General features: G+C 39.5%; 1 protein-coding gene across 5 annotated transcripts in view; it reads right to left on the reverse strand.

Moving 5' to 3' along the window:
- The window catches only part of LIMCH1 (LIM and calponin homology domains 1), a 179,288-nt gene that overhangs the window by 58,063 nt on the left and 96,423 nt on the right, over positions 1-24,802 (reverse strand). For 4 of the 5 annotated variants that reach the window (XM_057407513.1, XM_057407514.1, XM_057407512.1 and 1 more), the window contains exons 4-9: positions 18,380-18,486; positions 15,033-15,063; positions 11,898-12,008; positions 7,208-7,403; positions 2,615-2,864; positions 1,638-1,910 (exon numbers count right to left, since the gene is read on the reverse strand). In XM_057407513.1, the coding sequence (XP_057263496.1) occupies positions 1,638-1,910; positions 2,615-2,864; positions 7,208-7,403; positions 11,898-12,008; positions 15,033-15,063; positions 18,380-18,486 (968 nt within the window). Of the gene's footprint in view, positions 1-1,637; positions 1,911-2,614; positions 2,865-7,207; positions 7,404-11,897; positions 12,009-15,032; positions 15,064-18,379; positions 18,487-23,658; positions 23,926-24,802 lie in introns of those variants that run through there. The other variant, XM_057407515.1, reaches the window with a different exon arrangement.

The following is a 24,802-nucleotide window of genomic DNA, read 5'->3' on the forward strand; positions in this document are numbered from 1 at the left end:
GCTACGAAGCTCTGCTCTTTGACCCTCAGAGCTGGAGCAGACAAACAGCAACTCTTCCTTCCTCCAGCTGCCAGATTCCACAGGATGCTTCCACTGAGAGCCAGGAAGGAAAACAGCTTGTTATTTTGCCTCCCTTCTCCTTCTGGCCTCTCAGGACAACAGACTGCACAAGGAAAGAGGAGACCCAATTCCCTGCCAAAGAACCACACATTCGATCTCATGTGCTTCTTTCATGGCAATCAAGCCACTGGATCAAGCACAGGGTTGGAAAGGGGACTCTCAATGCGGTGGGCATCCTTCAAATGCAAATGCAAATGCAAACAGCACTATTTGCTGTGCACTGTACAACACAATGCAGTAATCTGCATTACTACCTAATGTACATTACTACCAAGGCTAGTACTACAGCCTTGGGCTCAGAACAGGAGTATGCTAATATTCTAGCGGTTTCTCGATTCCTGATTGAGTTTGAAGGACTAATATATGACAGATAGTAACTCTTTATTAGTATCTGGCTTTGCTAAAGTAGTGCCCCACAACCATACACAAACACTGGTTCATAACAGCTTGACAGCAGTGAAGCAAACCTGAGAAGATATATGACATCGAATATACTGTGACTATATGAGTATGACACACCTGTATATGGCTACAGACAAGCTCCACTGTGTTATAAACAAGCTCTATCACATAAGAGCTGTACTGTTTACTACTATATTTCAAAGTCCAGACTATAGATCCATATCTATCTTCTAAACTAATCACTATCCAGAAATTCACCCTACAATCAAAAAAAAAGTGTTTTGGACAGGAGGAGATTTAACACTTGCCCTTCAGCCAAAACATTTTGATAATTTATAAGAGCCTAGTCTTCTGACATGTTGGTTAAAACTCTGCTTTGCAGGCCATCCCCATGAGAAAAATGAGATTTGACATAAGGATCTGATATCAGATGATAGAAAGGCACAGGTAGTGAGCCTAGCCATCATTCAGCTTTTGAGTTAAAGAACAGGAAATAACGAAATTGAACAACATCCAAAAATAAATAACACAGGTAACAAGTGAGTAACTACTGATACTCCATGCCAAAGTCAGTCAAATTATGATTGCTGAACTATGCCTCCATGCTTTAACTGGTACATGTGTTAACAAGTACTTTACTCTTATAGCTCCTGCCATTAAAAAGAAATGCATCATTTATTAACACAGCTGAAATTCTTAATCACCTAAAAAGTGTAGTTCATAAAACTAAACAATTCCATTGGCAACAAGTGAAGTAAGTTTCAAAACTTCACCTAAACAAGACATTTTTAATGTACATTTATATGGTTTGTTTTTTTTTAAATGCAAGAAAGCATTAGATGGAAGGGGACAAGTTGTCTGTGTAGTAGTTTTCCTGGAGTCTGTTTACATTATGCTTGTAAGACGATACAATTTCTCAGCACAAATGTAGTTAGCCTCATACAACTCTGCAATCACAAGCCTTTTCAGACCAAGACCTTCACTAGTAATTGTGAGTGCTTAGCAGACTGGGCTTTTGTTAGGAGAAGTGAAATCACAGGAGATCAAGGAAACGCACACTTCAGCCAATCCTAAAAACGTGCAGCGTGCACAATTTCCCACAATGCTGGGCTAACCTGCCATAGCGCTGGGCTGCTGACATGACCGTAATGCCAGCTTGTTCAAGCCTTCTTAACTTTTTCATCTCTTCTGCATCTTTCCCCTTGGGTGCTGATGTTTCTTTTGCACTACATGAAGGAGACTGGTCTACGGAATTTCCTTCATTTTGATTCAAACCTACTTGACTTTTAAGGGAGCTTGCCTCAGGAGCGATGGAGCTCACTTTCTCCTTTTCACACAGTCCTGATGTCTCATTCTGTTCTTCTTCTATGGTTTCAGGGTGGGGTTTGCTATTGAATTATACAAGGTAGTTTAACGTATGCTGTGCCTGAAACATACACTTATTTATTATAAGCACATTTTGTTGATATCAAGATGCCAAGTGATATGCTGATAAATGATGTGGGAAGAGAATTATGCTCTTTAACAGAAGTTGCTTCTTAGGCCAATTCAGAAAGTGAACTAACAGCTGACAAAACCAGCATGCAGAAACACATTGTCACAGCAAGATAAACTGTACTGGTGTATAGAATACAACATAAAAATAAATTGATTTAAAAAAGAAAAAAAAAAAAGAGCAAAAAATGTTACCTATTTTGATTGAATACATCACACACTACTTACAAGTACTGTTTGCCAATGAGTAACTGTCTTGAGAACTGAGACAGATCATTCAAAACATATTTGTCCAGCTGTGGGTTTGAGTCAACATCCATCAACATCCAACCAACATCTTTGTCAAACACAAGCTTACATTAACCAACATCTTTGTCAAACACAAGCTATACATTGTGTTGTATGGTAAATGATGACATCAAGACAATGACTTTCCACTTACTGCTTTTCCAGCACCTTGGTCAATCGCTACAAACAATTTCTCAGTACCATCTCAGCAAGAGATTTACTACAGCTTCATATGGCTTATGAAAAAAATGAAAATCAGGCAAGTAGTAAAGCATCATCACTGATGAAGAGTTGAACAGGCCAGTCTTACCTGAAAGGTCTGTCTCCTAACGGAGAAGTTGCTGTGCTCCAGCTCTTTCGATACTCTTCCCGTTCAGCTTTCTTTTTCCGAAGTGGAGCAGGTACATAGAAAGTCTGATTACTTTTGTTCGGGAGGTACTGGTTAAAAGGCACAGCTGATTTAGGTTCACCGTGTGAGGTCCGCCGCGCCAGCATATCATCTTTTTTCACATCTGGCATCTTTCTGTGTGGCAGGTCCGTTTCCGAGTCACTTCCTCTCCCTAGTGCGAAGGAAGAAAAAAATTCCCTCTTCACTTTCATCCATTAAAATAAATTATAAATCACAAAAGACATCACCAAAAAATTGCACTTAGCATGTGAGCACCAAAAAATTAGGCTACTTCTACCTCTATTTGTATTTTAAAATCAGCCACTGAAGGTAGTAGCCGTAATATCTACATAGAGAGTAAACTTTTTTTTCCATCAACCCTTCTTTTCTACCCCTGAAAAACTCATCTTTAGCCATAGGTCAAACAAAAAACCTCAGGGTCAGATTAAACCCGATTTACCAATCACACAGTACAGCTACAGAAGCTTACCTGACTAAAGCCCAAATAACTCCTAGTTGTACCTATAGGTATGTTTGACCTGATTCACACTCTTGACTTACTTATGCATAGCATATGCTCAAACAAAAAAGGGCTGCATGCCATATATTTACAGAATGGCAGGAATCCATGGATGCTTCTACACGCACATATTAATGTCAATTTGAATGCACATACCAGATTTTGATCAAAGACAATTATTCACTGACTTTGATCAAAATCTGAGGATAAACATCAGCTGCTATAAACTATAAATCTCAGATGGTCTCTCTCCAGTCTCACTGATTTCTTGGTCAATCAGTCTAGCACACTGCAAAATAGACAGAGGGACTTGATTCTCAGATGGAAAGGTACAAGAAGAGAGAGAAGGGGTCTTGGGATTTAGAGGTTATGTCAGTATCGCAAAGACTGAAGAATACTCTCTGGCAAAGAAAATAAATTGAGAGAAAAAAGAGAGTTACACAGAATATGATCAACAGAGCTGAGTGACTACTTTAGTTTGCTCAAAATTTTTGTTCAAAGCCTCCTGATATTTACAACCCATTTTGGTGGGATTGGACTTTTCCAACTTGAAAACAAAACTCCCAGTGGTAGAACAAATACCTTAAGGAGCATTTGCAGTGGAAGTGCCCTCATAGGCATTTTTTGGAAGGCACTTAATTGACATTCACTAGATTCCCTGAACCATCATGAGCCTTTTCAAGTAATTCACAAAGAAGCTACGTAAATAGTTCTCTCCCAGCAGTGTAAGTAACATGACCACGGGTCTGGTTTGATGAGTGAAATTGAGCCATTTCTCCCACCAGCATTCAGATCTGCTCCCAGCTTTGGAGCAACAGATGCTTCTGGCCCTTGGCTCCTTTGCAACACTTGCATTAGTAATTGCAATAGCTATTCCCCTTTTTGGAGTGAGGGGAAGCCACCCTGGTTGCGTCCTCTTGCTAGTTCACCACACTAGTAAATTACTAGCTAATTCACTGAGCTACCTAATGAACAACTGAAAACAATGAAATAATAAAAATCGCAAGTAGCATTTGTGTATAATTCAAAGTGGAGGAAGGAAAAGAGGTCTAAATATGCTAGGAATGTTATTTGCAAAGAGCTTTTGCAGCAACTTGAGCCATGTTTGCTTGGAGAGAGATGAAGAAGAGTGAAAGGGAACAGCAAGAAAAGACAAGACAATGGAAATGAGCTAGTTAGACAAAAACCACAACGTACTTTTTGCCAGTAATCTTTTGCTTGAGCAATTTTTGTTAAGAGCATATGATAAGTGGCACCATGACTGGTAACCTGAGTTTATGTCTAAACAAAATTGGAGGCACAACCACAGAATCACGGATATCTGAGGACAGCTGAGGTTTGAAGAGCTGTAGTATCACTAGACTGAGCAGAGCCACAGAGTAGCTAAAAGAAAATGAAGATCCCTTACTGTTACTTGGAAATCTGTTTGCTTTTGACTTTGTTCTGCTCTTTATTTTTGTATCACATGAAAATCAGTCTTGAACCAGCAGATAGCAATGCTGCAATAGATATCCACAGCAGCAGAACAGATTCCTCTCCCCATTACTGATGTTATCTACCAGCATCCCCAAGTTGAGTTCTTCAAAGACAACTTCTGTATTCATATTTTACTACTGAAATTATTTTCCACTCAAATTTGCAAAAAAGCACTTGAATCAGAAGTACCAAATGGAAGATGCAGCCGTGCTCTACATTTACAACCTTAACTTTGCTGTTCTGCATTTCCAAGTAGAAGACGACGTTTCTACCAGTTTCCACAACCTGTAACAAGCAGTTACACACCAAAGACATGCACAGATCCTTCATACAAGGATTCACACACAACTGCTGGCCAAGCAGAGGATTTTATTCATTCCTGAGTACATTAGCAACTCTACGGGCAGGTCAGTCTTCAATTCTACTGTTTTAAACAAACTGATCTGCTTACCCCTGGTTTTGTTTGCTTTTTGTTAAGGGACACCAGAGCAGTTCCTAACAGTGGGGCTAATCACAGATACATTTGTGAAGGTAGTATTACTTATTACTTCCACCTAAATTAATCATCACCTTAGGATCACTTAAATCATCTTCACTCATTTATTTTTTTTTCATTCTACAATAGGAAGGAATCATAGTTTTATTTCACTACCATATGATTTGGTTTATAAAGCTCCTGTCTGAAAGCAGAGAGGAGTAATGCAAGCAGGACCTTTTACTCTATCCAGCTTTTCATATACATTATTTCTATCAAAAAGTACGTGCAGCTGAGCAAAACACTGGCCTGCTGGGGCCACAGAAAAGGTTTGACAGAAAAAAGGTCAGCCAAGCTACACCTCACCTGCAACTCTTAGAGGAGACAGCTGTGAAGTTATGGCAACAGCAAGCAGGGAAAATAGGACGCGTTAGAAAGGGTTGGCTCTCAAGTCATACATGAGCACACATCTGCATGCACCCTGGGTCTTGGATATGCTTAAAAGACTAATTTTTAAGAAAAAGCTTTGTATGCTTGCTTCTTATTTTGTGTTTGTTATGGACTCAAGAATGTGACAAGATAATATGTCTTAGCTGTGGCAACCAACCAACCACAGAACCTTCCTAAAATCTCCTAATAGGGCAGCAGCTGTATTAGGAAGCAGCTACAGGACATATGTAACTGGCTGCCCACCAGCTCCAAGTAGGCAGCGACACTGGACACTCCTTGATCACCCAGAATGGAGCAACACTTCTTAATTAGGACATGTGAGGTGTTTCTATTTGCCAACACCACACTCCGTCTCATTTGGGAAGGCAGAAAAATGTTTCATACACTGGAGACTGTGCTCTGCTCAGTGTCTGAGGGGGCATGAGGCTGCTTCAGGGAATCAGCCCCAGTAGCTGGTTCTGGATTGTCAACCAGCAATGGTCCCAGTACCATAGGCCACTCAAAACAGCAGAGCAGATCCTAGCCCTACTTTCTCCACAGCTAGTTCTTAATTCAGCTGTGATACCAACTCTCCCTGACAGCTTTTCAGTTTTAAGGAGTTTCCCATCACCTCAGGAAATCTCTCATGTGTCCGGTTATGATTAGAACCAGTTTCTTTCACACTGCCAAGAGCAGTATGAACATCTGGTTCCTACCAAAAAGTCTTTTTGCCCTTCCTTTTTTTTTTTTAATTAAATAAATAATATTACAAAGGAGAAGTGGTTCATGTGTGGAATGTAACTTCATGTGATGATAATGTACGACTGATTCACCCATTCAGCAGGAAAGTAACCATGCAAAGGGAGACTTAATCAAGCATCCTTTTATTGTGTACTAGAATTCTGATCCCAACAGGTAACCTAAGTGCATGCTTCACACCTACTCCTAGCAAATCCCCCCTCATGCAGCACGCTGAGTTTACAAGCCTCTGGAAGACCCTGGGAATCAGAGAAGAAAGGCAGAAAAGCAGCACCCTTTCTGTAAGCTTACAGCTGCATGTCTTCACTCAAAGGTGTACAAAGATGGCCACAACTCTGATGCCAGGAGCTATTAATGTACACAGTTTTCTAAATACCATGAAAACAAATAGGATATTCAGTAAAATGTTGTACATAAGACTTCAAAACTTTGTCAAGTTTTCGATATATTTCTACTTCATTTTTCTGCCCAGGGTTTACTTAGGCAAACATTTTATTCACTTCTGTACTTCCCTTGTTCCTGAGTTTTATTTCTTGCTCCAGATTAGTTTATAAATTAAAATGAGTCTGCATAACATCCTCTTACACCATAACCCAGAAAATCAGTCTTCTCATCATAAAGTTATACTGCAATGATGTAACTCATTTTCCAATGCTATGCTATCCTAGCTGAGACAGACTTCAAGTAAGTTGTTGGCAAAGTCATCTATACTTCAGGGAGCACAAATCAGCATTTACAGAGAAGTTCACCCATCAGATTAGAGGCTGTGTCCCACTTCCGAATGGTACATTTGCTCCAGAAATGTTAGTTATATATCACAATGTTAGGCATGTGCCACGTTGTGACCAGTACTTACCATCACTGCTCCCTCTGAGCACTACATCTGGAGATGGTGTCTGCTGCGAGCGGGAGCCAAAGGAGTCCAGACTGTCAAAGGAGTCATCTCTGCCGTGGCGAGGTGGGGAGAGGGAATCACTGCGTTCAGAGTCCCAGCAGTCTATATAGCCACTGTCACGAATGCTGCGCTTTGGGCTCTCAATATCCTCTGTTTCCTACAGGGATGCACAGCAAGTACCTCTTCATAAAGAAGCCACTGACATACCCGTGAGATCCATTACACATCAGAAAACAAAGCACCTTCCCAAATACTAAAAATACCCTCCCCCCAAAATAGGTTTCCTTATTTTCTTCTCCTTTGCCCCTTCAAAACAAAAGTGCAAGCCTGCAATAAACCCCAATTTTATGCTGATTAAGAGAAAACCCCAACTCATTTAGCACAATGACCTGAGAAAGAGTTGCAATAGGCAAGTTAATAAAGTGATCAAAACCGAAAGTAACCTGAAACTTGTCGCCCATAGTCCATACCACAGGCAAAGGCACTACAGTTTTAACATTGTGCTTGCATCAGGTTTAAGTCTGCTGCTTTCCAAAAGATTCCCCCCCCCCTCCCCTTGCCCATCTATTGTATCTCTGGCTGGGACACCAGCAGACAGCATTTGCTGCTGCTGCTTCAGCTCGGCAAAATAATGAAGCAGTGTGCCCCAGCCTCCCTCTACCTTGAAGAGAAATTCCTGTTATGAAAGAGGGATGTCTTTCTCAAGCAATCAGCAATGAAAAATATGCAAAACGCTTTTCCTGATGCCTCAGAAGAATTCAGTTGTGCTCTTTACTCTTTGCCAGCTCCTGGCTCTGGGGGATATGAAAGCACTTGTAGCTGACCCACATGTTCAGAGCAGGGAGAACAATGGTTGTCTTTGACAGCCCTGTGATTATAAATTCTTTCCAGTGCAAGCAGCACATACTAAAACACTGAAACTCCAGCAGAGGAAAAGGTCAATAGAAGCCATCCTCACCCTTGCATTATAATAAATCCCTTGTTTTAGAGAGTGTCTTAACATTAATTATAATCGCACAGGCTGAGAAAAAACAAAAATAACTACGTTCAGTCAAAGATAAATCTGTTTTTTTCTCTCCCGACAGTAAGTAAAGTCAGAGATGTGGGTGCCATTATCAGACTGACATTTTGTGACCCAAAGAGGCTGGAATGTGATGCTTTTTTTCTTTTTTCCCCCAGAAGCATTTGAATATTAATTCCTAATTGCAAAGCACCCCCTGCTTTCCACTAGCTGGAGCACAATGGTTATGTTGAGCGCAGCTCGTACTGTTGCTGACTGCTAAGGTTTTACCCATTAGTATTGCCAATGAGAGAAAATCAATTGGGAACATCACAGTATGCTACAGCAGGCCGCCTCCACAAGAAAGCATGTTTGCTGAAGAAGCGATGGACAGACAAGAGCTCTGCATTAACATGCCAAGACTTTCGTGCTGGAAAAGAAGGATGCTTGAAGCAAGCCCCAAAGTCCTGCAGACTTTTCAGGAAGAGGGCTTAATTAGTGCCACTCACTGCTACTCTGCCAAAAAATACATCAAGGGCAGTAGCAAAGGTCACCTAAGGCCAAGCTAAACTGTGGTAACGTCATTAAGTAACCCCACTGCAAATTGAAGTATTTTCTAAAAACAAATAAAATGTATATATAATAAGTTTGTAACTAAATGCTATGCAACTTCCTTCCCAGGACTGCTTAGTGAGCTAAAATACTGACAGAAACACTAGACAACAAAGATCTGTCTCCCTGAAATCTGCATGAGTTGCACACATCCAAGAACAAATCTAAAAATCCTATCAACATCCCGTTCGTGACATTATCCAAAAATCTTTTAAAAATCCAAATTCCCTAAATCCTCTCATACCAATCAGCTATTCTCAATCCTCAGGCACACTTCCATTTTCCTAAATTACTGAATGACACAGAACTATTCAGCAGCTTCAGGGACTTAAAATTGGGCAAAAAGCCAATCACTATCTCTCAGACTTTGAAAATAGTCCAATTGTGAACTAATGAGTTCTACAGACCCTATTTTCAAAAGCCTGTTGATGTTAATTTTGCATGCTGCTCATCAGGAATTAGAAGGCAGGCACCAGGATGGGATCCTAGACTTCTGTAAACATGTTCTTTACAGCCTTCCCCTTGGCAAAGCTACTCTCCCAGCCCAGTGCCATCTCACGGACGGGTACTTGTCCTACCTTGAACAAATGTCATCTCCCAAATATTATCAATGGGAAAGTGGCTATCTGTGGGACTGATAACACTGTAATACAACACACAGCAGCACATTAGCCTTTCATATTACCTACTTAAATACACAGTATGTGACTGAGTGGCAGTAAAAGTGTGATTGCCAAATATAAGATGTGTGTCTCCAGAAAGTTCCACCCACCAAATATAATCAAAAAGCCATGGATGTTTTTTCATTGGGATTTTCTATTTTAGAAGAAGAATGTGTACCCAAATAGTTAATGAAATTAAAAACAGAGTAGCATGAATAAAATTAGAAATAAATAGACCTTTCAGTATGAGAAGTAGGAAAAGATGAGTCGGAGACAACTTACATCTGAGCTGGTTTTTGATTTGCTTATTAAAAAAGGAGGGCAAAGAGGATTTATAACAGAAAAACTAAACCAGACTGAATTCATGATCTATTTAATTATTAAATTCCGTGGAAAAAAATGCCAGTAGAGAATGTGATAAAGTGTCTTTTCATCACTCAAGCTCAGCTATAAAGAACATCAGAGTGTTGCACAGCATGATTAACATGTTCTATTTTACAACCAAATTCTCTTCAAATGCAGTTCCAGACAAGCCCAAAATTGCCAGTGGGACATACTGCAGGGCTGCAGAAGTAGGGAGGTGACCTTAAAATAAGTCACCAGTGACCCTCAATAACAGCACCACCTAAACAAGACTTCTCAGGACTGCGAAGTGCTTTGTTTTTATGATAAAGGAATATATAGCTTTGAGATTTTATGAGATCTCTACTCTGCTCCCAGTTCCAACATCTGCAACAAATTAAGTACAGCCTCTTGCTTTTTTCTCGACCTGCAGTAGTCTGCACTGCCCAGCCAGGCACCCCACAATCATCAGCTCCCTGGAGAATGTTGCCTTTCAGCCCCAGCCTACTTCATCCCACAAAAGAGCTCAAGAAAAGGACCTCTAAAACGCTCTGATGATTCGTTTGATGGGTAAACATCACCAGGAAAAAAGAGGGGTCACATGCTGCGAGACTGAACATTAAAATATAAACCATGATACCATGCAGCACTAACATTATAACAACCTGCACCTTGACAATTTTTCTGCGCTAGCTCCCTTGTCCATTCTTCTCACCTTTCACAGACTCTTTGGAGTGGGGACTGCTTCTTCCTTGCATCTTCTATTTGGAAACAACTCAAGCATTACCTTTATTTCTTTATTGCTTAGGCTCAGTCATATTAACTCATGAGAGCCGAAGTCCCAAGTGATTAACACAGGTCATTTCAAATGAAGACCAAAAAAACCTCTACAGAGAAGGAGGATGTTCTCTTTTCCTCTCCATTTCTACCAGCTTATTCACAGGAACTGGGCTCACAAACAGAAATTCTACCAATTTTGTTAAAGCTTTCTGGTCTATTTAGGGTATAGGAGCTGCTATCAGTCAACCAAGTATTTCTTCCTCTCCAGCAGCAATCTGGTGCGGGCTTTCTGAGATCCCAGGATGAAGGACTGCAGCTGGCGCAGATGCAGTAGCACAGAACTCAAGGAGAGTAAAATGAACAGTCTCCCACAATTCCCAAAGCCTACTGCCTGTGGTGATTTGGCTGTTTACATGAGATGGGGAAGAAGTAACAGGTACAAAGCTCTCTGTGGACTGGAGAACTACCTGCATGGCCTTTCATAAGCAGTATGTCCAACACATGCAATGTTAGCACTGGGTGCTGCCATCTTCTTACATGCCTGCTCCTTGCCCCTTCCTTCCCCAGTAAATGCATGCTTGGATATCAATGCTAAATGTTACTGAGTTTAAATATCTCATATTCAGGGCATGCTGGAGCACTCAGCCAAAAATCCCCAAACCACTGCAGAGCAATTACAACTTCTCCTTTCCAACAGAGCTCAGCTCATCATAAACCACCAAATATGATTTTAGCAAGAAGTTAGAGCTTAGCAAAACACAGATTCATCATAACTATGCCCTTGGTGAAACATAATCTCCTTTTTCTACCCTTCAGCTTTATTTGGATACTTTGGTTTGATGTTTTATGTTGTAACTTAAAATAGCTACCCATGAGACTGAATGTTTTAAAGGAGAAAAATCTCTGCTCCTCTGCTATCTTACTTTTGAGTCTCAGCTCTTCTAGCTGAAACTGTGTAATAAATAAAAATAATTCAAACCAAAACATATGGAAATGAAGATGACAGAATCACATGAGAATTCTAAAGCCCTGTTTGACATCACGTGCTGCATCACTGATATCATCACGAAGTTGGCTGCCAAAGAAAGTTGGGTTCATTGCTTGGTAGAGTCAGAAACATTTCTGAAGGAGGTAGGGGTTTAGTAAGTAATTTGTATCCCAGCCCCCCACTTCTCTAATATTTAGCAACAAACAGCTTATTTATGGGAGTAATAAGTCAAACGAAATTTCCAATCCCAAAACAACAAAAAGATACCTTTCTCATTTGTGCCAGCAAACCTTCAAATTCCTTCAGGTTCAGGGTTGATCCACTATATGACGTGCAGTTGTTTGCTGCTTTCCCTAGCCAATAAATGGTGACTAACACCTGCAAAAGTTAATATGAATTAACTGCAGCCATCTACACAGTCACTTACCTAAATTTACTTCCCTTCAGCACCTCTCATTTATTCTAAAGCGTACAGTGGCATATGACTTTGTTACATATAAAACAGAATTGAAAGTGTCTGTCAGTGGCTATATATAAATGCATTGGGTAACTATGAAAATTTAAACAATCCCACAGAATATGTAACTTAATACATTATCTTCCTGGTATTTTTAGAAAAAGATTAAACTGTAGTGTCTAGGTGGAAAATCAACAGCAAATATAAATCTGAATAGTAAAATTGGGCAAGATATTCAAAACTGTCTAGAAGACACATATAAATATATGTCCGTAAATCTAATAGGAAAAAAATCTCTAAGGAATACTAATATTAGTGGTCGTTAATGAAAACCATTAAGACTAATGGAATAAATAAAACTTCTCAAATGCGTGCCTATTTCAAGGACAGAAAAGGTAGTTTCATTTTTAATCATCTTAATGTAATTAACCAGATGACATGAGAACATTTACTTCCAGGCTTCTGCTAGCTTAAGAAATGCTTAGCCCAAGATTAATCAAAACCCATAAGCATCTGGCTGTTTCTATCAGACGAACACAGAAAGCGTTAGTGGTTTCATTCAAGTTCTGACTTGAAGGTTCTCTCCCTGTAACTCATAAGTCACTCAAAACTAGCACAGAAAGAAAGCCAAGAATTGCTCTTGCAAATGTCTATGTACTTTCTCATTCCTTCAGGTAGCAAAAAATCTGACACTGCTGGTGTTGCACTTGTTTTAGGAAAGGAGAAACTAAGATGCTCAGGATGGTCAAATACAGTAAGTCCAAAACCAAACCTCTGCACCCACATGTCTCCACTTAAAGCACTCTCTTTAACCTGTGCAGCAGCAATTTAGACTGGAAATTGATTATCAAGGGCAATTCAGTTCAGTGTTTTGCACTGGCTAAAAATGCCAAACCATCATCTCAGAACTTAGGGCTCTTTCTCATTTAATGCTCATTATTTGGCACATTCCATGACATTGCAAAATATTTAACTGTAGAACAAAGAGGAAATATTTTGATGTGGAAAAGATGCGCAGCTGATAATAAATAATAGTTGCCATTAACTGTCTCAAAAAAGTTAAATAAACAGAAATACAGTATTCTACGTTTTGACAGGGCCACATAATTCATACTAGATAGCAAGCTAAAGAAAACAGGACTAGGAGAAATCCTGGGAGGGGCACTGGGGGCAGTCATCTCTTTTCTAAACTCCTCTTTCCTAAAACATGCACCCACATTCCTTCGGTGCTTCCTCCTCAGTCACATATACTAGACTTTGGATTAGCCTTTTCTCCTCAACTTTCTCTAACATCCTCATTTTTCATGTAAGTGTGATATCCAAAATCACACACAGTTGAGGCCTTGCCAGAAAAGGACATAGCATGTGTCACACAGATCCCCTGTTTAGAAACAACCATGGTGCATAAGGTAAAATATATTATATTTTATATAGAAATATAGTTTATATTTCCATTTAGTTATTAGCTAATATACATGCCATGAAATAAACAACATTTTCATAAAGTTCAGAAATTTTCCCTTTGTTTTTAAAACTACATCCAAATTGATACTACTGTGCTGAGTGAAAGGAGGTGGTTTCAACAATATGGATTTTTTCATCTTCAAACAACCTTTATCTGAGCTGTTTTCCTTCAACCAGCACTAGTCAACAAATTTATGTAAAAAATTCTTACAGTACATGTTCTCATGTTAAGTGAAAACGCTTGGAAATATAGCATTCTTAGCAACCAGGAAACTGTCCAATTCATTTTGCCATTTAGTTCCCTGATGAAGGTGGTGGTATTTTTATTTATTTCTGCTAGCATTTGATCATTCTCTCTCATCTTCCTTTCTTTATCCATTGGTTTTGTTTTTATTCTCCAAATAATATCAACATTTGCAAGCAATTCTGACTGGCTGCCAGCCAAGGTCGCAGGATCATGCACCTGGAAAGCATATATTGCCTACAAGCACATTGTGGAGGGTACTTTTGAAACTTTATATTTAAAACAATACATCTGTACAGAGATATTTAGCTGGTGTCCACAAGAGTGCTAAAATGCCATGGCTGAGCTCTCTGCCTACAACTTTGTGTGCTGGATGCAGAAGATACTACTCAAATGATGGGAAACACAGGATTTTTTTTTTTTTTTTTTTTTTTTTTTTTTTTTTTTTTGGGGGGGGGGGAGAAGGAGGTATTGGTGTTTTGGGTGGTTTTTATCTTTTTTTTTTACCTGCCATCATGATGACTGGCTTGCAAACTTATTAGGAAAAGGTCTTGGCATTTCCTACCAGTTTATAGGGATGTGAGCCAAATATAAAATTGAATTTCTAGCAGTTTACAGCTGACTAAGGACAGATATCTTGCTATGCTTTATGTGAATAACTAACTGTCAGACTAACAAAGTTTAGCCATTTTCTTTTCCACTTCACAATTATAGGATGCATTATCATTGCTATTAGGTTAAATTAATAAGAAATTGAAGTTAAATGGAATTAGCCTTCTGGGGAAACACTAATTTATTTGGAAGAACAATGAGAAAGCTAGCAAATCTGATAGCAAAGATCTGCATCCAGATCTAACAACAATTTTGTTTCCGTTTAGTTGCTTTGTGGAAATGTACTTTATGCCTATTTATTCATGAAAGGCTACAGAAGCACAGATTCATCGGCAAGTCAGACTGTTCCTAGTCAATACTGCAAGGGACAGCACAGAGATTTCATTATTTATCCCTTATCTAAGAAGAGACAAACTTTTTCCATTTTATTTCTATTGTAAGGCTGCTTTGCCATTGCAGTTCTACGTATCTTTCTAGTACAGTAAAACTTGGTTAGGTTTGTACTTCTCAGCAGTACTCATCTGTACACAACTTTTACTGGCACAATTCTTGCTCAGGCCAAATACAGGATTAACCAGACTAACAAAAAAAAAAAAATAGAAAGTACTCCAAGTGATGTACTTACATTTTTCAGCTTCCTACTACAGTCAATGTTCCTGGTTGCACACACAGGAAAAAAAGAAAAAGAAGAAAAAATAATCAGAAAGAAGACACATTTTCCAAGAGCATGTATGGAGCAGTCCACCTTTTCCCTAACAAAAGCCTGCAGAATGCTTCTGCTGTCTGGAAACACATGAAAGCTAAGAAGATATAGTTCACACATTCATTTATTCATAACATGGGAGTATTTTGTCACCATTACTTCAATCACTAATTTAGAATTCTGGAAGTACAAAAAGAAAATGTGTTTATAATGGTCCCACAGTAAAGTAGGACAGTGCCAAAAAGTCCTTTAAATAGAGTTGCTGATTTCTTCAAAAAACAAGATGAAAGTCCTCTCTGCTAAAATACATTCTGCAGTAATCCAACAGTCAGATTCTGCTCTGTGATAAATCATTCAGCCCATACTGATTCTGAAAGCAACAAAACATGCAAAGGAGACTGAGGAAATCATCACCAAACATTAAGGAAACAGAGTGGGCTCCTCTGTGGAAAGAAGCATCACAAAGAACAAAGTAGATGGGTGAAGCAATAAAAATCCTGCCATTTACAACAGAACCTGCTGTGGAAAACGTACTTATTTTTTTAATGCATATTGAGGACTCAAGACTGAACACTGTCATCCTTCTCAATTTACTTTTTCACCAATGTTTATCAAAGGGTAGAAGTTTCATGTTAGAAACAACAAAGCACAAAGTCTGTGCAAACATAAACGACATTTCAAAATTCAACCATTAAAAATGAATGGAGGAAACGTGCATCTCATTCAGGTGCTGAAAACCAAGTAAGACTAGTTCAGATTTAGTAAAGATTGTGTCCTGATTATAACAGAATTGCTTTCTACTAGAACAGTAAGCTCGCTTCAGCATTAATAGTTACCTGACAAAACCAAAGATAAATGTACTTAAATCTGTCAGAATAACAAAAGTCTGAAACCAGGCTTATTTATAAACAGGCTAAAACATATTTCTTTCTATAACAACTTTTTAAAGACAAAATTTTATCCACCGATACCCACATGCTAAGAAAAATAAAACAGTCAGGATTTTTTCTCTTAATAAAATAGCAGTGGAAAAGAGTCTTGTTTAACAAGTAAGGAAGACATTCTTTACAGCATTAGCTCATAACTTTTACAATCTGGATGATCCAAAAAAACCAGATCCAATGCATACCTCAACATTTATATGAAAAAAAAAAGGTTAAAAATGTCATTATCTTAATCATGTGCAATAATGTCATATTCATCCTTTATCAAAGAACAAATACACTTTTAACCATATTTAAGAAAACCCCCAAATCTTCAAAGAGGGGGGGAAAAGTCACCTTCATGCTTTGGGAACTAGCTAGCAGAAGACAGTCTTGAACATATTTTTCTACAACAGTCATGGCTTTGGCTTCTACACCTCAACTCAGTTATTCAGTGTGAACTTGGACAGTGCTAGGAAAACATTTGGCTCATTTCCACAGCTGCTTTCTCTGAAGAGTTGATGGGGGAAGAAAAAAAATCCATTGCAGTGAGACACTTCACATGTATCCAGCACCATATTCAGAAGGCCAAGCCATCTCCATGGAGTTTATTACTCCTAGTTTAATTTGCATATGTGCTGGACAGCTCTCCTTGGAGCTCCATGCTAGTCCCAGCCTCTCAACCTGCCTCCTCTGGGGTACTCCATCATCCTTAACCCCAAAAGATCAAGCTTCTGATCAGAAAGACTCTTTTTCTCTGGTTTCATATGGAGATCATGGTTTTATATGGAGATAAGGATTGTTTTGCGACTCCCTCCAGCTACTTATTGTCATGACTTTACATGACATTGTGAAGCATCTGCAGTACTACCAGATTAAGAAGAAATATGCTACATAGTCCCCTCTCACTGGCATGTACAGGTGAGAAGAACCTTATATTCGAGGCAGAAACTTGGAAAGGAGCAAAAAAAAAATGGGAGACTATTCCTTAAAATAAGGAAAGTGGCCAATTTGATTTAAAGAACCTTTGAATTTTCCCAGTGCTTGAACACCATAAAAACTTGCCCAGCTTCCACTGCCAGAAGGGAAAAAAAAATAAAATTAAAAAAAAAGTAGAATGCTGCTGAGATTTAGAAAATTGTTTCCATATACTTCTCTAAAATGGATATGTCTGACCAGGATTTCATTAGTGATCTTTTTGGCCAAATGAAACAATGCCATTCAATCAACTCAGCAGTATTTACTTGTCTGTAGAGCAGTAACTTTTCAATACTACACGATAGAAAAAAAAAAAATCAGAAGACCTTCTAAATAACAGCAATTACAAATTTTGTTAGTTTTATGGAAATGTGGGGTGCTTTTGTTTTTGGGATGCGGTGAACTACTAATATAAAGGAGAATAAAATACAGTTTGACTGCTTGTGTTCCTTTAGTCCATGATGACAAAATCTTTCCTGAAAGGGACAACAGTTCCGAATCAAGACCTCAATCTATGACTATATGGACTTTGATTCAAGCCTGCTCTGTGTGAAGACAGTAATTCTTTTTGTGCCAGTCTCACATCTGTGTTTTAAATCACTTTGTGGAGTGAAATGCTAAAAATACAAGCTTTACAGTCTAAGCACCTATACTCTTTGCAGTGAGGGATGTGTACATGCCATGGCCAAAAAGCTGTTGATTAAAAGGAGATTTTAAAAAAATTACTTCATCCCCTAAAAAAAAGTAATTAGTTATTAGGAAGGAGACCCTCTTAAAATGCACATGGTAATTTGTGTGGCAGTAGGTGTGTGCTTCCATAAAAACTATCTAAACTGCATTTCCAGTCCACACATTTCTCACAGACATCTTCAGCCCAAACATCACATCCCAAGTTATAGTTCTTGTTAGACAATAAACAGACCATGCTCATGTCTGCACCTTGTAGAGTCTGAGAGAACTATAAATGTCCTATAATGCATCTTCAAACCAGTTTAATCTGAAATAACAGAGCTGTGATTTTTTCCCCCCAGCCTACATAGTTCATTAGTTGGACAGACAAAAAAGAATGCCATCAATTCAGACTCAGGAAAACCCCTAAGTCCCACAGAATCTCATTGCTTAACTAAACCAGTATTTTAAAAGAGCTGTGTTTGATCTCTCTGGGAAAAATAACAGCCCTTAGAAAAAGCCTGTTGGAGACAACAGCATATTCTTTCCAGCACCGAAGGTTTCCTGAACCTCAGTTTCCTATTTCCTTTATACAAATGACAGTTCTACAGCCTTTTTTGCTCATCCTTAAATATTTACTATCGAATCACATGCATCTGAGGTTGTAACATGCTAATCACAAACTGCTGTTGTACTTACTTGATGGTTACTCTGTTTGATGTGTCTTGCAGATCACCGGGATCAAAAAGCTGAGATTCTTTAAGTCCCAGCTCTTTGCAGCCTCTTAAGAATAAGATGATATTATCCTGAAAAGAGACCAAAAATAAAACAAACCCAAATTTTAAACTCTTCTTCATCAAAAAAAAACCTCTACCAAACCAATCTCTCCCTAACTCAGTAACATCTCACAAACAGTCATATCATTAGCTAAATGAAGAACCAAAGACATTTCCAGTCACATAATTTGAGAAGCCAGAACATGTTTTGTTTGAAAAGTAGGGTAAATATGAAACTTTTTTTTTTTTAAGATGTGTAACTGCAACAAGCTTGCTGACTTTTCTCTTTCCAAACCCAGATGTTGGCAATCTTTAACTGAAAAACCCTGCTAAATTCCCCACCTACTGCTGCAGGCTGCCAGCACAACTGCAGCGTGTTACTGGGCAGAAGAGGTTGGATTTCTGAAGGGAGCAGGAAGGATAGATATGAAACAGCCCACCACCATTTAAGCAAGCAGTTTGTTCAGAACGCATTTTGCATGTTGATACAAACAAGCCAGTTACTCTTAGTAAACACAACTGATCTCTTGCCTCTCCAAACTTAACCAGCCAGAAGCCACTGGGAAAAGAGGTAGGTGCCTTTTGCCCAAATAAAATGCTTGCAGCTACACTTTACGTTACCAGTGTCTGTAAGAAGAAACACCAGTTTTGTAACAGTTTTTATGAACTATTTACAATTTTCAGAGTGTAAAAAATAAAAATAACTAAGAGAGATTAAGCAGAAACTGATATAAGCCTCTTTCAAACCAAATATGAGTAATGATGTTAAAGTTTGCACTGAGGGAATTAAATCAGTATGTGTGCATATACATTTAATGTTTGATTTATACTTACTTAAACTTACGAAAGTACACCGCCCCGTTTTATAGAACCAATGAATCTTTCTTATGCAGATAAATCTCGAAGGCCAGTAGACAACAAGTTTTTAGATATATCCACTGCTACAACAGCAACTGCAATGGTAGATGTGTGGACAAGTAAGGATATAATGTGCAGATTGATACTCTCCGAGGCCCCTCATCTCAAACCTCCAGCTGGAAGTAAACTGCCATGGGAAGAGCTAGAGCGCAGCAGAGGCACAGCCTGTGGCAGAGACCTCCATTTCTGTACAATCTGGGAAGCAGAGGAGCCTGGGCAGTGTCCAGCTCTTGCCCACCCTGCATGACAGAGCAGGATGCGTGAGCAGAGCTCTCCCCACATCTGCTCCTGGGTCTTTGTTTGGGTGGCATGGCCATAGCTTGGTGACAGCAGCCTTGTTTATTCTGTCGGGGCACAGCAATCAGCATGCTAATCGCTGCGGTCTCTGCATGCCAGCACTCCTGCACACAAAGCTCGCTGTCACCAGCTCACCGCAAAGAAATACAGACTTGGAAATTTGGAGGAGCCCAGATCTCCCTTTTTTTTCCCCTGGCTGAAACTTAACAGCTCTGGAGGGGAGCCATGGGGGAAAGGAACAGAAGCTGAGAGAGCAGAGCCCATAGCCTAGAGAGACAGCATCATTCATGACATGAAAATTTGCTTGTAAAATTCTCCATCTGGCTTACTGTTTGCATTACAATTTTCCAACTGCATCATGAATAACTCTTGTGTTTAGGCTTTGATGGAGGACAGTTCTGGTCACTTCCAAATGGCGGGTGGAGCAGCGTGTAAATTCAATAAAAACGCAAAAGCATTAAAAAAAAAAGTCCCTGACAGTATTTCCTAACAAAAATATACAGGAAATACAGGACAGAGTAACCTAATAAGTTTAGAAAACAATCAAAGTAGGGGCAACTCCAAGAGTAAGTAATTGCATCCATCTTCATGCCAAAAGTTCATATCCAAGTTATGCGAAGCAGTAACAAAAATATCAGCTTTTTGGCAGCCATGTAGTTTGGAAATTCAGTTCTTCTGTTGATGAACGAATGCCCACTGCTCAAAAAAACCCCAGTGCCACCACCCTATGCCTGTTTTCATACATGCTTTTATCTTGATGGTCATCATTTGACAACAGTCACACCATTCCCCGAACAATCCCTCAGAAAGCTGGTATCTTTTATGGGCACAAATAACCACATATGCCAACAAGATGCAACCAGTGAGCACTGAAAAGGTTTTGCTTTTGTGAACATTCTCACAGTTTTTATTTCCCATTGGTCCTAAAAATGGCAATTTGTTTAAAAGGATTAGAAAAAAAAAAAAAAAAAGCCAACAAAGAAATTGTTTGCAAGTTAAAGATACTCAGGTAAACCTGCCTAGGCTGCCTATCCCCAAGCCAAAAATGTACTTCATACTAAAGTTTTCCTAGTTCACTTCAATACACTTGAGATTTGTATGTGTTAGTTCTGTTGAGACTCTAGAGAAAAACCCTCGTAAGCCACTAAAAGGAGAAAGGAGTCTTATCGTTAAAAGCCAGCTCCTAGCACAGCTTTCTTTCAGGATTACTACACCTTGCATAGGCTAAGTCCTGGTTTCTTCACTTCTCAGAAAATTTTGCTCATATTTTCTATTTTTTGAGAGAAATTATATTTCTGTATCTGTTAGCTGTAACTACATGTTTTTTGTAGTCACCTACAATGCCAAAAAAAAAAAAAAAAGAGAAAAAAGAAAAGGCTTATAAGTAGCAATGGATATAAAACATTCTTAGTTTAAATAAGTGACTGAAACCACACACCTAATGTGCATGCCCAGATCCTTATAACTTGGCAGAGTTAAAGAGGTCATGCAAATGGGTCACGCTGCAATGGCAAGGATGGCAGTGTGGCCAGCTGCCGTGCCTCAGCTAACAAGGTGGTATCTTTTACAGTGATCTCAGAAGACACACGACCTGAACTCGGTCCCTCTGGAAGCCCCTACAAGGCACTAGCACACTGCCTCCACACATTAAATTGAAATTATATTGCCTTTCTCTCAGCAGTTACTTGCTGCAGTTGCAGAGTTGGAGTAGACAGCAGGCTGGTCGCCTGGTCAGCACATCATTTCCTACAGCCCCAGGGGACCTGCAACTGTCTCATGCTGTCTCCTCTCAGTTTCAGCCCATTCCACTATTCAATCAAAAATATTTTTCTGGCTTTTGTCCTTCATGCACCCAGAGGAACAGGGAGCTTACAGGTTATAGTCTAAACTTCTTTTGCAAATTTTATCTCTCTTTTAATCTAGAAAATGTTATATTTGTGAATATATAGATATCTATAAATCTATTCATCTATAATCTATAGACATCTATAAAATTTTATCTATGCTGTATTTATACAGTGACATAAACTAAACAGGCTGCTTACAGAAGACAAATGCTTCAGGGCGGCAATAGTGGACAGAAGCACAGGATGCACTGATAGGTTAAACCCCAGCCCTTTTCTGCCTGCCTAAGCAGAGTCCTGACAGTTACTGCTAGATCAGCACTGTGAGCAATGTCATTTACTTATGAGTATTAGAAATTAAAATAATTATTAATGTTTTCCTATACAGAATTTCAGAGAAAATAATCAACACAAAACGCTACAAACTCTCAGGCAAAGTCAGCCACAAACCAGCAAGAAGGGCCAGAGAGAAGTAGGAATGCACAAACAGGGGTGCAGGACACTGACTCTCTGAGAACTGAGCTGGAAGGATGCATGGGAAGGAAGGGAGAGCAGCTCTTGCTTTGAAAACTACACTTCAATACCATCAACTTTTCATCCCTTCTGTTGCACAATCTGACAGACTCATCTCTACAAAATCACTTTGCCAGGACACCAGCTGCAGGCAATGCACAGACAATGGGAGGCAGAGGGGTTACACACCTCTACAAAGGTGGAGGAAGGAAAAAAAAATGCTGCTCATTTATAATCTTTTTTTCCTCCCTGTTTTTAAAAGAATGATAACCCATGTGTTCTAAATACTAAAAAATGTTTACTGCACAGCATTAAGTCATTTTCCTCACACATGAAATGGAGCACAAAATCCTGAACTCTGTAAAAAAAAAAAAAACACAGAAATTGGCAGTAGTGAAGGACAGACACCCTGGAAAGCCACCGCAAATTCACACAGTAGCACTGCCAACACACATGATAGTTCAAGCTAGCGAGAATCAAATACTCACAGCAGGCAAATTCTCTCCATAGGATCTGCTGATCAGATGCAATGGCAAGCAGCTTGAATTTGGCCCACTTCCATTCCTTTCATCTGCCACAATAGTATACAAAATATTCTCACTGTATTCATGCTGCAAACCAGACCTGCAGCTTATCACTGCAGAACCATCGTTTGTCAGATGAGCTACTGCACGGCCTGGATGAGATACATAGATAAACTCGGGGAAAACAGAAGCAAGGCAAGCTGTACGTCTGCACAGAACGCTAAACAAAATGCCAAGTGCATGCCACTTCTAAGAGTTGGGGATATTATTAGTTGCCAGTAGCACTGTGCTGTTTTGCAGGACAGCTGCAGACAAACAGGTGGCCTTTTTCATTTCTGGAATGCTGAAATTTTCCCTGCTCCAGAATAAATTGGAAGATTTCTAAAAAATAAATCTGTATTTTCAAACTGCTTTTCTGAACAATTTCCAATACAGACTTTCAAAAGCCTTTTGTTTATTCTCAGCATTTCTTCCTATTCCCTAATTTTTCCATTTTATATAATTAGTGGTGATAATTTATTAATATAAAATCAGTGGATCTTGATTGATTCACAAGCAGGTGGAAAGGAAACACTGAAACATTCAGTTCAAGTCCACCAGGAAAAGATTTTTATGAGAAAAGCTGGGAACTTTTCACGCATGTATATATATATAGACATACAGAAATATACACATATATATTCTTTATTATTTATCCAATATGCTTTACTATTTATGTTTTACTGTATGAATAAGTTTTAGTCTCTATATAATGTTTTAGTCTCTATATGTTTCACAGTTTATATAGTTTGCTTTACTGTATACCCAGTAAAACTACACTTCAGAAGACATTGGTTTTTGCGGCAAATTCCAAATCAGCAGATTTGGAAGGAGCTCAGTTGTAGTCAGGACACATTCACTTAGAAACTCAGGAACTTTACCTCCAGAAGATGCAGGATGACAACCCACCAGAACCGAAGCGAGCCCCACCAGTACAGTATGGGCAGACAAGGCTGCATGCAGCCCTGGATCCAGGCACACAGCAGCCTTAGCTAATGAAAATTAAATGCTGCATGGGGAAAACCAGAAGAGTGACCCTGGGACCGGGGACGGAAAGCAGGACTTACCAGCCCGTCAGTCTGGCCTGATCCTCGCCTCCCGAAGAGCAATAGCCCCGCGGAGCAGCAGGAATGACAGCCGGCTGGCTGGGAGCCCCACAGCTGCTGGTGGCGGGGCTGCGAACCCCAAACTCCACCCCCACCACTGCGGAGCAGCCCCGACACCCCCCAGGAGGAAAACAATCACTGTGTGTGGAACTGTCTGAGCCCCGAAGGCAAAAAACAGGTCCAGAGAATGAACGCAGAGATGATTCAGTTAAAACGGCAGCAATAACGCTCGCTGTCCTGAGATGAAACTGAACGGCTCCGAAGGCAGGGAGAGCTGTAGGAGTCACTGGGAGAGAGGCCAAGCTTGCCGGCAGCACCACAGGCCAGAAAGCCTGACAAGCAGGACCTTTCACAGCTCAGCAGAGGAGGTGGCAAAGACTCTCTTTGCAAAGAAAGCCAAGCTTTTTCCTACGTCTTTTTGGGTCATCCACAAGAAAAAGATGTGTCTCCTCAAACAACAGCCCCACTCCTTTAAGGAAAAGGCAAAAAAAAAGACCTTAAAACCTCTGTGAAGAAAATGGGTCTGTCAGAGGTATACGGCAACTACACCAAACATACCAGAGCAATCTCCAGGTAATATCTAAGACTGCCAGAAGATGCTCAGTACCAGACCCCCAGTATCCAGTGCAAAGTGCCAAATTCCTTCCAAGGTGCTGAGATTCTGCTGCTTCCAACCAGACTTACTAGGTTGGAAAATTCCAAGTGCCTACAGCAAGAAGATAGTGTACAAGTTTTACTGTGAGGTGTCCCTGCCCATGGCAGGGGGGTTGGAACTTGATGATCTTAAGGTCTTTTCAAACCCTAACTATTCTATGATTCTATGATTCTAAGTTTCATACCGCTACTTTGGTAGTATAAAACTTATCCTCATTTGATAGTGTGAAGGGAAAACAGGTCAAAGGTAAGAATTCATTTTTCAGAGAGCTAGTCTTAGCATTTTTGGCATTCAGCAAAATCTTTTGCTATTAATGCCAATCATTAGTCTCATATAAAACACAAGCACATTCAATCTACATTAATAAAATGAAAATAAGCAACAACAAAAAAAACAACCCTCAAAATTACACCATGCAAGTTGATGGGCGGATGAGAGGAGAAGGGGAAG

Source organism: Pezoporus wallicus, unplaced genomic scaffold (assembly GCF_028554395.1).
Source record: "Pezoporus wallicus isolate ANWC-B61680 ecotype Strahan unplaced genomic scaffold, APGP_CSIRO_Pwel_v1 contig_2492, whole genome shotgun sequence".
In the NCBI taxonomy this organism is placed as follows: domain Eukaryota; kingdom Metazoa; phylum Chordata; class Aves; order Psittaciformes; family Psittacidae; genus Pezoporus; species Pezoporus wallicus.